The sequence below is a fragment of the Mirounga angustirostris genome, unplaced genomic scaffold (genome assembly GCF_029215605.1).
Source record: "Mirounga angustirostris isolate CCGP_5_RB_7025 unplaced genomic scaffold, mMirAng1.0.hap1 SCAF_2, whole genome shotgun sequence".
In the NCBI taxonomy this organism is placed as follows: domain Eukaryota; kingdom Metazoa; phylum Chordata; class Mammalia; order Carnivora; family Phocidae; genus Mirounga; species Mirounga angustirostris.
The window spans coordinates 2,150,255-2,165,331 of NW_026991710.1; the positions used below are offsets into that span (position 1 = coordinate 2,150,255).

The following is a 15,077-nucleotide window of genomic DNA, read 5'->3' on the forward strand; positions in this document are numbered from 1 at the left end:
CAGTCGCCCAACCAACTGAGCCACCCAGGCACCCTCTTTGGTGGAGTCTTTAGGGTTTTCTATATATAGCATCATGTCATCTGCAAATAGTTTTACTTCTTCTTTTCCAATTTAGATGCCTTTTATTTCTTTTACTTGCCTAATTGCTATGGCTGGGACTTTCAATACTATGTTGAATAAAAGTGGCAAGAGTGGGCATCTCTGTCTTGTTCCTGATCTTAGAGGAAAAGCTTTCAGCTTTTCACCATTCAGGACAATGTTAGCTGTGGGTTTATCACATGACCTTTATTATGTTAAGGTATGATCCTTCTTTTTTTTTTATTTTTTAAAAGATTTTGTTTATTTGAGAGAGAATGAGAGAGAGCATGAGACACGTACTTCACACAAGTAGTTCCAAATGGATAAGTATATGAAAAAGTATGAGAAATATGTCCTGTATTCGTATATACAGAGAAATGCACATTAATAGTGCAGTAAGAGGCAACTATACTTTCAGCAGCATCGACTGACAACATAAAACGTTGGAAAGATGTGCAGCGCAAGACCCCTCTTACACCGTGGGTGGGTGTATTAACTCATAACTTAACTTGTATACTGAACATGGGAGCCATTTAATTCAATAGGTCTAACTTTGGGCTTTGTTGTTTTTTCCGTTCCTTTAGATATAAAATGAGATTGTTTGTGTGGCATTTTTCTAGTTTCTTGGGGTGGGCCTGTGTTGTTAAGTCCTTCTTTCTTAGAGCTGCTTTTGCTGTGTCCCATAGATTTTGGAAAGTTGGTTCCATTTTATTTGTTTGCAGGTAGCTTTTTATTTCCTCTGTGAGTTTTCCTTCATCCTTGGTTGTATTTTTTCCTCTCTGCTTACAGTGGATCGGTGGGTCCTGACCTGCTGTGGCACGCTCAGCCCCCTCCTTCCCACTGCCCACCCTGGCTGGCCCACAGCATGAGTGTGCATGGAAATGGTCCACTACTTTCTATATAATTTATTGTGTTTCTAGCCCAGTTATTAGAAACAGTATCAGCCACAAAGAGTTAGAAAATAAAAACTTTTAATTGATACCATTTACAATAGCATCAAGAAACATCATAATCTAGGCAAAAATTTAATGAAAATGTGCAAGACTTCTACACTGAGATCTAAAACGCTATTCCAAGAAATTAAAGAAGACCAAATAAAGGGAAGGATGCCATGCTTATGGATTAGAAAGCTCAATGTATGAAGATGTTGGTTTTCCCAAATTGATGTATAGATTGAATGAATGAAGTGTAGTCCCAATCAAAATCCCAGTACGGGGTGTGTGTGTGTGTGTGTGTGTAAATTGACCTACAAACCAGCAGAAAAGTGGGCAAAATACTTGGACACGTACTTCACACAAGTAGTTCCAAATGGATAAGTATATGAAAAAGTATGAGAAATATGTCCTGTATTCGTATATACAGAGAAATGCACATTAATAGTGCAGTAAGAGGCAACTATACTTTCAGCAGCATCGACTGACAACATAAAACGTTGGAAAGATGTGCAGCGCAAGACCCCTCTTACACCGTGGGTGGGTGTATTAACTCGTAACTTAACTTGTATACTGAACATGGGTGTTCTAGAAGTATGAAACGTTGAGCACGATTGGAGCATAGCTTCAGTGAATCATGATCCCGACTGTCTTTGTGAAGTTTTGCCATCTACCCACTTAGCCACAGAAAGTTCTCTTCTCAGTACAGAATTCCTGTAAGATCTTTGATAGGTAGATGTCCAAGAAGCACCACATGCATGGTATGCATTTCCCTGAATATAGTATTTGGGCGTTCTAATGATAAATCTAACACGGAGTATTTGAATAACGTTAGCAAATAGAGTAAATCACCAATGAATGAGCAGGTGTTTGTGCTTTGTTTTTTATGATGCTGTTGTCTTTAGGTTAGTTTGTCCTACGCTTATGAAACCAAAGATTCCTTGTGCTTGGTGCTAACCATTATGAATGGAGGGGACTTGAAGTTTCACATCCACAACCTGGGCAACCCTGGCTTTGATGAGCAGAGAGCTATTTTCTATGCTGCCGAGCTGTGCTGTGGCTTGGAGGATTTACAGAGGGAAAGAATTGTGTACAGGTAAGAACAGCATGAACTCCTGGGGCCTGGGGGCCTGTTCATCCTCAGCCTGAGGCTCCCACCGGGCTCCCTCTGGCCACCCAGGAGCCTGGGCAGAAGGGCTGCGGTGGAGCCCTTGGTGGCCATTCGTAGGGTCTGGTCACTCACACTGTTGGGGATATGGTCAATCAGCAGTGGACCTTGGTTTTATTTTTAGTTCTCTTTGATCTCTAGTAGATAAGTTTTATTTGTTAAGTTGATCAAAAATAGGCAGTGTAACTCATGTAAGCACGAGAAGAGCCCATTTCCAAAATAGTTCATTTCGGACTGTGGACTCTGTTCCAACAAGATAGTGTAACAATTAAATGTCTCTAATATGTATTTTAATATTTTGCATCTTAGTATTAAGTAAAGAAAATTAAATTTAATTCAATAGGTCTAATTAAATTAGTATGATCAAATATTTAGTTTTAGGGAAAGCAGTCTCTCCAGCCACCCTTTGGGTATGGAGCTCCTGGGCTCTGACACCCTTCTCGACCATTCCCTGTATAGCTCTGTCCCTTCACCTCTGTGCAGACATCCACCTCCGTGTGAGGACCATTCCCTGCAGGCGTTTCTCACCTTGCCCTTTACCCTACATTTCCAAGGGAGACCCCTGCCCTCATCTTCCCCATCCAGTTGGTCACCAAATCACCCCTGAATGTTTCCCTAGTCAGTCTTTAGGGTCACTGGCTTAGTTCATATCTTCCTTAGATTACCTGGCAGGCAGACACTTGAATGGTTTTGCTGATACCAGTCTTGGCCCGGTTCCTGCTCTGTGAGACCAATGATAGGCCTTCGATCCTGTCATAGCGTCCCTAGCTTGCAGCCCTGTGGGCCTGGCTCTCCTGACCCTGAGGGATGCCGCTTCCCACTGACTTCTCCAGCCCGGCGTCCCGCTGTTTCCCGAGTGGGGACTCTCTGCCTTCGTGATGCACACGTGAGCATCTCAAGCGTCCTCACATCTTCATACCTCTGCACATGCGGTCTGCTTGTCGGAGGCCTTTCTCCACTGCAGCCCCTCTGCCTTCATTCTGAGAAACTGCAGCTCATCCCTAAGTTCCCCACCCCTGATAATGGGGGGGCGTGCTCCCCTTGGGCATCCTCAGAGGACCTGTGCTGTCCCACTGGAGGGCTGGTCACACCAGCTGCAAGCCTCTCAGAAGGCCTTTCTCGGATCCCTATTCCGATGAACTCTTGGCTTTGTCTCACATATCCCAGGGCCACATTATGATCTCTTGAGGGCCAGACACCAGGCCTGGCCACGGGGCTGGTGCAGCCGCCCTTGCGATGTTGAGCAAGGGGTGGACTGCTGCCTTGGGAGCCATTCCTACAGACACAGGCCCTGGTCTGAGTGGAGAATGCCTGTCACCACACTCACAGGGAGAGACTGGTGGTCCTGAAGCAAGGAACAAGCCTGTAGGAGCTCTGAGTCCTCTTCACTCTGGGAGGACCTTAGAGTTTATTACAGTTCGGTACAGTTAAGCCCCCTCTGCCTGCTTCCCGTGTAAAGATGTGCAGGCATACCTCGTTTTATTGCTCTTCCCTTTACTGTGCTTCACAAATACCGCCTTTTGTACAAATGGAAGCTTTGTGACAACCCTGCACTGAGCAAGTCCTATTGGTGCTACTTTCCCAGCCGCACAGGCTCACTTTATGTCTGCGTCACATGTCGATAATTCTTGCAGGGTTTCAAACCGTTTCATTATTATACTTGTTACAGTGATCTCTGACCTCTGATGTTTCTATCAGACTTGTTCGGGGGCACCACAGACTGCACTCATATAAGACGGCAAACTTAACCATGCATGTTGTGTGTTCTGACTGCTCCACCGACCGCCTGTTTCCCTCTCTCTCCTTCTCCTTGGGCCTCCCTGTCCCCTGAGACATAGCAATATGGACATTAGGCCAATTAATAACCCTGTAATGGCCTCTAAGTGCTCAAGTGAAAGGAAGAGTCACACATATCTCACTTGAAATCAAAAGCTAGAAATGATTAACCTTGGCGAGGAAGGGATGTCTAAAGCCAAGATAGGCCAAAAGGTAGGCCTCTTGTGCCAAAAGTCCACATCGCAAATGCCAAGGAAAGGTTCTCGAAGGAAGTTAAGAGCGCTACTCCAGCGAACACATGAGTGATAAGAAAGCACAACGGCCTCGTTGCTGATGGGGAGAAAATTTTGGTGGTCTGGATAGGAGATCAAAGCAGCCCCAGTATTCCCTTAAGCCAAAGCCTCATCCAGAGCAAGGCCCTGACTCTCTTCAAGTCCACGAAGGCTGAGGGAGGTGAGGAAGCCGCAGAAGAAAAGTCTGCAGCTAGCAGAGGGGAGCTCATGTTAGGGGCTAATGCGGCTGGTGACTTGAAGCTGAAGCCGGAAAATTCTTAGGGCCCTTAAGAATTATGCTACCTCTCCTCTGCCTGTGCTCTGCAGATGGAATGGCGCGGCCTGGACGACAGCATACTTGTTTACAACATGGTTTACCAAATATCTGAAGCCCACTGTGGAGACTTACTGCTCAGAAAAAAAGATTCCTTTTGAAATATTACCGCTCGTCGACATCGTACCTGGTCACCCAAGAGCTCTGATGACGTCCGGCAAGATTAGTGTTGTTTTCACGCCTGCTAATGCAACATCCATTCTGCAGCCCACGGAGAAGGAGTAATTTTGACTTTGAAGTCATATTTAAGAGACACGCTTCGCAAGGCTGTATTATTTAAGAGACACACCATAGATGGTGATTCCTGTGCTCAATCTGGGTAAATTGAGAATCTTCTGGAAAGGATTCACCATTCCAGACACCATTAAGAAAATGTTCCCATGGTTCAATGTCAGTACTAACAGGAGTTTGGAAGAAGCGGGTGCCAGCCCTCGTGGAGGACGTTGAGGGGTTCAAGACTCAGTGGAGGAAGTCACTGCAGCTGTGGCGGAAACAGCCAGAGAGCTAGAAGTGGAGCCTGGAGAGGTGAGCGAACCGCTGCCCTCTCAGGATAACACTTGAACGGATGAGGAGGTGCTTCTATGGAGGAGCAAAGAAGGGGATTTCTTGAGATGGAGTCTACTCCCGGTGACGATGCTCTGAAGACTGTTGAAATATGACCAGGATTTAGGATATTGCATAACCTTAGTTGATAGGTTGGCAGGGTTTGAGAGGACTGACTCCAGTTTTGAGAGAAGTTCTACTGTGGGTAAAATGCTATCAGACAACAGCACATGCTACAGAGAAATCATTTGGGAAAGGAAGAGTCAATCAGTGCAACAAATTTGTTCTCTTGTTTTAAGAAACTGCCACAGACAGCCCAACCTTCAGAAACCCCGACGTGATCAGTCAGCGGCCGGCAGCATCGAGCTAAGACCCTCCACCAGCAAAAGGATCACAGCTTGCGGAGAGCTCAGATGATGGGTAGCAGTAAAGCACTTTTTAATTAAGGCATTCATTGTTTTGGGGGCGCCTGGGTGGCTCAGTCGGTTAAGCATCTGCCTTTGGCTCAGATCATGATCCCAGGATCCTGGGATCAAGTCCCGCATCAGGCTGCCTGCTCAGCGGGGAGTCGGCTCCCTCTGCCTCTGCCCCTGCTCGTGCTTTCTCTCTCTCAAATAAATAAATAAAAACTTTAAAAAAAGGGATTTAGGGGATTTAGGATTGGGACCAATCCCCTATACCTCTAAGGTGTGCCAGGATTACTGGATTGGTTAGAAGATTTTCATTTCCCTCCAACTTTTCACCTCAGGCCCCCACTTGCCCTCAGACAGAGCAGAGGAAAGACATGGGTTGGCCAGCACTTAGTGGGAACTTAACGCATGTCCACAACACCCACCATTAGGAGGTGCCCACTGTTGGATGAATGACCGATGACTTTCAGCCTCTGATGGTGCATCCCGTCCCCTAGGGACCTGTCAAGTATCACTTTCATCTTTGAAATTCTTTCTTGTCAGAGGTTGCCTCTTGACAACCTTCATCAGACCAGGTGCCAGAAAGATGACCTTTCTTTTTGCAGAGGGACCGTACAAATAAGAATGTTCTACTTAATTTAGGCAATCTGAGGTCAGAGAGGAGGAGGCCCTCAGGCTGGGCTTTGAGCCATCCTTAGGGTATAGCATGTTCGCGGTCAGAAGGAGAGCCTGGGGGCCCCTCACCCTCGTCTGCGGGAGCTGCCCCAAGCGAGCCGGGCCGTCCTGTGCGGGCCTCTCGGAAGCACCAGCACAGATGTTGCGGGTGAGCGGGTAGACCTCATGGGCTCCCAGAATCCTCTAGGATACGTGCTTTAAACTGGGCCCAGGCCTGATCAGGGAAGGCTTTCGGGAGGAGCTGGGACTCACGTGGCAGCTTGGATAGATGGCTAAGATCGAAGTAGAGGGTGACGGGATTGTTCTTCCGTGGGAGACGTGCGCTGTGTTTGCGTTCTGGAGAAAGTGGGCAGAGGAGTCCACATAAACCAGAGTGGTCCTAAAGACAGGAGGATGGAAGAAGCAAACCTGTTGGCTTTCTGTTGCCCACCAGGCCCTCGGCTGTGCCCTTCGCATCTCTTATTTATTTGGAGAAAAGGTTAAGAAGTTGCTAAAATACCATAGCATCCTCGAGACCCTTTTGTTCCAGGTGTGGTTTTCCTGGAGCATTTCATCTTTTTTGGTCTGCCGTCCTCTGCTGTTTGTTCCGATAAACTGCCTGAAAGAGCATCACGACAAAGCACAGAAGCAGTGCTGGGCTCCGCGGGCACAGGCAGGGAGGCGGCGTCCATGTGAGTGGCCTGGGTGTGTGGTTTGGGGGTGTTGTCGTTTGTGTCAGACCTTCAGGTACGGCTGCTTGTAACGTGGTTTGTCTGAATTGTTGAATGAGAAAAAGCAAGCGAAAGAAATGAAATATACATTGAAGAGAGTCTGGAGATAGATCATCGTTTTCAGTATGCAACCATGTCTTTATCTAAGAAGTCAGCCATTTGGTTCAAACAGAACAACCCATAGACATTTGTGTTTGCATGCATTTTCAGTCCAGCTGAGTACTCTCCCTCCCAACACCTTTTCATGACATATTGCCTGCTCGTTATACAGAAGTCTGGAGGGGACTGTTGCCTTTGGGTTTTTGAATGTTCTTTAAAAATTAACTGAGGAACATAGCTTTTGTAGAATCAGATGAACTAAAATGCTTTTAGCTAGGGACAGACCCCATGAGTGCCCTAGCACCATCTGAATGTTAACATGCGGGAATGACCGATTCCTTAGTAAACAGCACTTGAGTCTCTGGGCAGTGTGGTTGATCCTTGAACAGCACAGAGGTTGGGACATCGACCAGTCAAAAATCCACATGTAACTTTTGACTCCTCCCAAACTTACCTACCAGTAGTCTGCTGTTGACTGGAAGCCTCACTGATGACAGTCGATTAACACATATTTTGTATGTTCTGTGGATTCTGCATTATACTTTTACAGTAAAGCAAGCTAGCGAAAAGGCAATGTTAGTAAGAAAATCATAAGGAAGAGAACATACATCCCAGCATTGGGACTGTAAGAAAACCCACGTGAAAGAGGACCCAAGCCGTTCAAACCCATGTTGTTCGAGGGCCAGCTACACTTTGTTTTCATGTAAAAGTTATTCCCAAGACTGGCCTGAAGCCTCAGGGAAGTCCTGGCCTAGCAGCAGCTGGATATGGAGAACAACCTTCTCCCTGTTCTTCAGCCACTCTGGGGAGGGCGTATTCTCTTTTCCATTGTTTGGGTAGTGTAGTGTCTTTTAAATTATGAGAATTATTTTACATAATAATGTATAGTTTGCATGCAGGAGAATATGGCAAAAGGCAATGAAAATTTTAAAGAATTAGCTTTTTAAAATGTTTTCAATTTTGCCACTATGGAAAACAGTAAGTTTCCTCAAAAAATTAAAAATAAAACTGCCATATAATCTAGCAGTCTTACTTCGAGGTGTATTCTAAAGGATATATCCATAGTAGGTCAAAGAGATGTCTGCATTTCCATGTTCACTGCAGCATTATTCAGAATAGCCAACATATAGAAACAACCTAAGTGTCCACTGGTGGGTGCATAGATGAAGAAAATGTGGTATATACATCCACAATGGAATTATTTTTTGGCCATGAGAATGAAGGAAATGCTGCTATTTGTGACGACACAATGGACCTCGAGAGCATCATGCTAAGTAAGACAAGCCAGACATAGACAAATACTGCATGGTATCACTGATATGTGGAGTCTTAAAAAAAAAAAAAGGTCAAACTCATGGAAACAGAGTAGAAAAGTGGTCAGTAGAGGCTGGGGGGCGCAGGGCATAGGAAGAGGTTGGCAAAATGGCACGAACTTTCAGCTGTAAGATGAATAACCTGAGGATATAATATAAAACATAAAAATGGAGTTGATAGCCCTATATTGTATAATTGAAATTTACTAAGGGACTAAGACTTAAATGTTCTCACACAAAAATGTGAGGTGGTGGGTGTGTTCATTAACTGGTGTGGGGGAACCCTTTCACAATTTTAAGGAAAAATTTTCAATTTCATTGCATTTTCTAGCAATTACAGAAACAATAGAAAAACATCTAAAACATAACAAATGGGTGAGGGGCTGGAGATGCCCATGTTGGCTCTTTCTCAGTGCCCTCGTCTGTCAGGTTCCAGAAGGGTCAGCCTCCATGCTCCCTCCTAACCATAGCCATGTTGTCTTGAGCACACACACCTTTATTTTATTTATTTATTTTTTTAGATTTTATTTATTTATTTGACAGAGAGAGAGATAGCGAGAGCAGGGACACAAGCAGGGGGAATGGGAGAGGGAGAAGCAGGCTTCTTGCCGAGCAGGGAGCCCCATGTGGGACTCGATCCCAGGATCCTGGGATCATGACCTGAGCCGAAGGCAGACGCTTAACGACTGAGCCACCCAGGCACCCAGCACACTCACCTTTAAAAAAGAGCTCACACTGGTGAAGGAGGGCATCATTTCTCTGTCTCTGTAGATCGACCTTTCTGCACATTATACACAAATAGAATCATCATGTGGCCTTTTGCATCTGGCTTCTGTCCACTAGCATAATGTTTTTGAGGTTCATCCATGTTTTAGCATTTATCAGTACCTGGTTCTTTTTTATGGCGGAATAACATTCCCTTGTCCTTTTGTCAGTTGATGGGTGTTTCAGATTGGTTCCACTTTTGGGTTTTTATGGATAATGCTGCTATGAACATTTGTATGAAGTTTTGTTTGGACATATGTTTTCAGTTCTCTTGGGTAGATACTGACAAGTGGAATTTCTCGAGAGCATGGAAAATTTACGTTTACCTTTTTAAGACAGTTTCAAGCTCTCTTCCAAAGTGGCTGCACCATTTTACATTCCTTCCAGGGCTCCAACCCCTCACATTGTCTCCAACACTTGTTAGTATCTCCCTGTTTAATGCTAGCCCACCTCAGTGGCTGTGAAGTGACATCTCATGGTGGGTTTTTGTGTTTTTTGTTTTGTTTTGTTTTTTCTCTTGGTGGTTTTGATTTGTGCTTCCCTGATGACTGATGATACTTTTTTCATATGCTTATTGGCCATCCTTACGTATTCTTCGCTTAAATGTCTATTCAAACACTGTGCCCACTTTCAATTTGGGTTATTTACCTTATCAGTATTAAATGGCAAACATTCTTTATATATTCTGGATACATATCCTTTACTAGATGTAAAATTCGCAAATACTTTCTTCCAGTCTGTGGCTTATCTTTTCATGTTCTTAATGGCATCTTTTGAATTGCAAAAGTTTTTAATTTTAGTGAAGTCCAATTTATCAGGGTTTTGTTGTTGTTGATTCACTTTTGGTGTTTCTCTAAGAAATTGTTGTCTAACCAGGAACATGAGGATTTTGTTTTCTCTAAGGATTTTATGGTTTTAAGTCTTACCTTTAAGTTTATCACCCATGTTAAGTTTTTAGGACAGGGTGGATGGGTGAAGAGTCTGCATCCCAGCACCATTTGTTGAAAATACTATCATTTCCCCATTGAACTGCCTTGGCACTTTTGTCTAAAACTGATAGACTGTAAGAGGGTGGGTTTACTTCTGGACCCTCAATTCTATTCCATTGGTCTGTATGTCTGTCCTTCTGGCAGTACCATACTGTCTTGATTACTGTAACTTTGTGGTAAGTTTTGAAATGGGAAGTATGAGGCTTCTCACTTTGTTCTTTTTTGAGATTGTTTTGGCTATTCTGGGTCCTTTGCATTTCCATATAAATGTTAGGATCAACTTGTCAGTTTCTGGGACAAAAATTGCTGCTAAGGATTACATTGAATCCGTAGTCCAGTTTGGGGATAATGGACATCTGAACAATACTAAATCTTCTGACCTATGAACACGGGATGTCTTTCCAGTTATTTAGATGTTTAATTTCTCAGGAATGTTTTGTACCTTTCAGTATATATATCTTGTACCTTTTTTTTTTTTTTGCTGTTAAGTTTATTCCTAAATTTATTGTTTTTGATGCCATTTCAAACACAGTTGTTTCCTTTTTTTTTTTTTTTTTTTCCATAAAGAGAGCATGAGTGGTTTGGGAAAGAGGGAGGAGATAGAGAATCTTAAACAAGCTTTACACTCAGTGTGGAGCCTGACGCAGGGCTCAATCCTACGACCCTGAGATCATGATCTGAGCTGAAATCAAGAGTCAGATGCTTAACTGATTGAGCCACCCAGGCACCCGTACAGTTGTTTTCTTAATTTCATTTTTGGACTATTCCTTGCTAGTGTGTAGAAATACATTTGATTTCCGTACATTGATCTTGTGTCCTTGCTCAGCTCTTTTATTAGCTTTAGAAGTTTTGTTGTGAATTCCTTAAAATTTTCTACATATAGAATAATGTCACCTGTGAATAAAGACAGTAGACTCATGTTTATTTTTCTTTCCCGACTAGAACCCTGCTGCTTCTGTTGGTACTTCATGAGAGGGAAGTTTTGGATAGACGTACAAAAGCTTGAATCAGTGCACCCTCCTGAGACTTCTGAAGCAGACTAGAAAAATCAGTAATTAAAAACCAGCCTGATGAATGCTGTTTACATTTATATACAATGAATACAGAGAAAAGACAATTTGAGAATGATGTCACTGAGGTCAGATCTGTCCCTTCCCTCCCATCAGGTATCCTCCATGTCACTGTCAGAGTCAAAATCTCCAGTTTGCATACTAGAGGGTCAGGCCTAATATTGTAATTCTTTTATATTTAAGAATGTGGAGGTTATAATTTTTAGCTGATACCAAATTCAGATATTTAGTGGATAATAAGGTCTTCAGTTATTTTTCTCTCACTTAGGTTTGATTTTGTTTTATATTTTCCTTTTGTGTAGATTCTTTAGGTTACAAGGCCAGTTCTCAGACTGAGAGGTGAATTTTGATACTTAATCATTAAATCAGTTTTGCTTTGTCTTTTTTTGTGATCCAGAATCTTCTCCAGACATTTCTCTGCAGTGGCAACTTTACTGTGTACTCTTTTACCAATAAACCCACTGTTCTATGCTGGGCTCAGCCCGTCAACAACCAGTGTTGTGGCTGGACCAGCCCTTGTGGTTCTTATTATAACTGCAAGATGCCCCTCAGCAAGAGCCATCAAGAAACTTTGAAAGAGAAAAAGGCTATTACTTATAAGTCCTGGCAATCACATGTAGTACCCAGGACCACACAGAGAGGTCTGGAGGTGCAGGGTGGGAGAGGGGACACATGAGCATGTGGGCCTGGGGCTCTGCAGTTATTGGGGCAGAGGGTGGGGACCTAGAGTCTCACAGTCTCACTCTTTACTGGTGAACTTAAAACATAAGAATGGGAATTTAGGGGCGCCTGGGTGGCTCAGTCACTTAAGCAACTGCCTTTGGCTCGGGTTGTGATCTCAGGGTCCTGGGATCGAGCCCTCCATCGGGCTCCCTGCTCCGCGGGAAGCCTGCTTCTCACTCTCCCACTCCCCTGCTTGTGTTCCCTCTCTCTCTGTCAAATAAATAAATAAAATCTTTAAAAAAAAAAAAAGGGAATTTAAAGCACTGGAAGAGAAAAAACAAGCTACCCAAATGGTCAGTTATTTAAATAAACCAAGATCTCTGAAACACAGGAGCCTGGGGTGGGGGGTGGGGGGCTAGCACTGTGTTTATTGAGAGAGATGTCTTTGAAGTGGCTACCTCGGCCACCGGAGCTTGAGTCAAACACTGGCATTACAGGAAAAGGAAAACCGCCAGGTCTCACACTACAGTGATTGTGGAACCCAGGCTGGTTGTGATTTCATTAAATGCTGAAAGGTAACGCACTTGTCCCGAAAGTGGCGCTCCATGCTCCCGACTGTTCAGGCTGGGCATTATCTGACGTTCTACTGGACGACCGTGCGCCTTTCGGCTCGAGTGGACCTGGACACTCTGCGCCATAGTCCTGCGAGTCAGGAGTGAGCTAGCAGGATCAGGAACCTCTCTGTTAAGAACGAGGGACGTGATGCAGCGAGCTGGGTGTGTGTGCTTCGAGGTGGTGAGGCTGTCTTCTGGGAAGAGCGTTCGTTTTCTGCGGATGTAACATTCTTCACAACAGAAGCTCCCTGCCCCGGCTCTGTTGGGGGAGAAAGGATGCAGCTGTTGCTTCCGGAGAGGACGTGCTCGGGGTGACGCGTTACGGCCCCGGTTTTCTGCGAACTGTTCCCGAGACCACTGAGGTCTACTGCATCTACTGAGCTGATCTACTGAGCTGATGCCCACACGTGCTTGGACAGCACTTGTCAAATGCTCGCAACTGTTAAACTTAAGATAGAACTGCCCTTATCTCCCCAGCAAGAATAGGTTTGTTCAGGACTAGCAGAGAATTGTAATCTGGGCCAACCAAACAAAAGCAAAACCACAGGTGAGTGCAGAGCAAAGGAGGGGAGGCTCTTTTATAGAGGAAGGGGGGGTGGGGTGGGACGTTAGAAACAAAGTCCACTGGGGTAAACTGAGAGCTGGAAGTGTAGTGGACTCTCAGCGGCTGGGCTGTGGCAGTGTCTCATTGGCCGGGCTGTGACTGTCTCTCATTGGCGGGGCTGTGACTGTCTCTCGTTGGCGGGGCTGTGACTGTCTCTCGTTGGCGGGGCTGTGACTGTCTCTCGTTGGCGGGGCTGTGACGGTCTCTCATTGGCCGGGCTGTGACTGTCTCTCATTGGCGGGGCTGTGACTGTCTCTCATTGGCCGGGCTGTGACTGTCTCTCATTGGCGGGGCTGTGACTGTCTCTCCTTGGCCGGGCTGTGACGGTCTCTCATTGGCGGGGCTGTGACGGTCTCTCATTGGCCGGGCTGTGACTGTCTCTCATTGGCCGGGCTGTGACTGTCTCTCGTTGGCCGGGCTGTGACTGTCTCTCGTTGGCCGGGCTGTGACTGTCTCTCATTGGCGGGGCTGTGACTGTCTCTCATTGGCGGGGCTGTGACTGTCTCTCATTGGCCGGGCTGTGGCTGTCTCTCATTGGCCGGGCTGTGACTGTCCTTCATTGGCCGGGCTGTGACGGTCTCTCATTGGCCGGGCTGTGGCTGTCTCTCGTTGGCCGGGCTGTGACAGTCTCTCATTGGCTGGGCTGTGACTGTCTCTCATTGGCGGGGCTGTGAGTGTCTCTCATTGGCCGGGCTGTGACAGTCTCTCATTGGCGGGGCTGTGACTGTCTCTCATTGGCCGGGCTGTGAGTGTCTCTCATTGGCTGGGCTGTAATTGTCTCTCACTGGCTGGGCTGTTGCTGGGGGAGGAGGAAACCCTCCTTCTTCCTGCGGGGATGGTAGAGTGGTAGCTAAGGTAATATCCAGGTGCAAGGTGCGTCTCTTCCTGTTGGGTCTGCGATTGACCGGGAGTGGTAGGGCCGGAGCCCCCCACCTGCCTCCAGACTCCGTTCTAAATGAAGTTTCCGTTTATTAATTTTCACAACAGGGAAAGTAACTGTTCAATCAAGATGATTTCTAGAGTTTTATTTTATTAATGATGAACAAATTAACCTTGTGGCGCGTGCCCGTTTACTTTGTTTCCATGTATCTGTATTTGAAGAAAACCGCCACTATGATATAAATAACAAAGTGCTGCTGGACACGGTCACAGGTATAGGAACAGCATTCATCTGTGGAGCGCTCTGGCACACATTGTCTCTGTGTCTTCCCCGCAGTCTTTTGCGGGGTCGTGTCCACTTAGAGTTAGGAGAGGTTGTCTCTTGTCCCCTTCCTCGTGGGTGACGGTTCCTGATCCAGGTCTTGGGTTCTGTGCTTTGTGCCTCACTCTTTTCCGGAACAGGAGGAAAACCTGAATTTTGAGCTGGCAGTTTTACTGTTTTGTTATATTTCTCAAGAGCTCTTCCCTGATTAAACAGGATGACATTCCCACCTGTCTGGAATGCTATAGCTGGAAATTATTAAGGGAAATGGATGTTTAGCTGTGCTTTGGATCTCTTTTTCTAGTGAATGAGTTGTGGAATGAAAAGTAGATGATATTATCCGCTGTGAGGAGAAGGCAGTTGGGGTGTAGAATAATGGTGGGAAGGAGACATTTGGGACCGAGACTGTTTCAGTAGTGAATTGGCTCATACAGGCCATTGGACAGTACAGATTATTGCTATCACATTAGATTTTTCAGTAGCAAGAAGGATCTTTCAGTCATTCCAGAAATATAGATTGAGTCCCAGATGTATACACACTTCTTGGTTGCGTGCTAGACACACACTCTGTGGAACAAATTGGATTTTGAAGTCCTTGTTCTCAGGAAACCTTTAACCTAGAGGCTAGAAGGGTAGCATGCAAATGAACACAGAAATGGAGATATGCTTACCATTTACAGTAAGTGCTCAAAGGATAATCTCTTGTTTCCATCATTTTTGAAACATGGAAGTTAATTTAAAGTAAGAATGGCAGATCTTAACGTTTAAAAGAACTGTTCATCTGTCTATGACCCACATTTTTCCAGATTGGAAATTTCTGCCTCATAGTATCTGTCTCTAAAAACAATAGTAACTAACAGA

General features: G+C 45.2%; 1 protein-coding gene across 23 annotated transcripts in view; it reads left to right on the plus strand.

Annotated features, from left to right (window-relative positions):
• GRK4 (G protein-coupled receptor kinase 4) overlaps positions 1–15,077 on the plus strand; it is a 98,532-nt gene that overhangs the window by 62,882 nt on the left and 20,573 nt on the right. For all 23 annotated transcript variants that reach the window (XM_064584176.1, XM_064584181.1, XM_064584192.1 and 20 more), the window contains one exon: positions 1,916–2,106. In XM_064584176.1, coding sequence (XP_064440246.1) covers positions 1,916–2,106 — 191 coding nt within the window. The remainder of the gene's footprint in view (positions 1–1,915; positions 2,107–15,077) is intronic.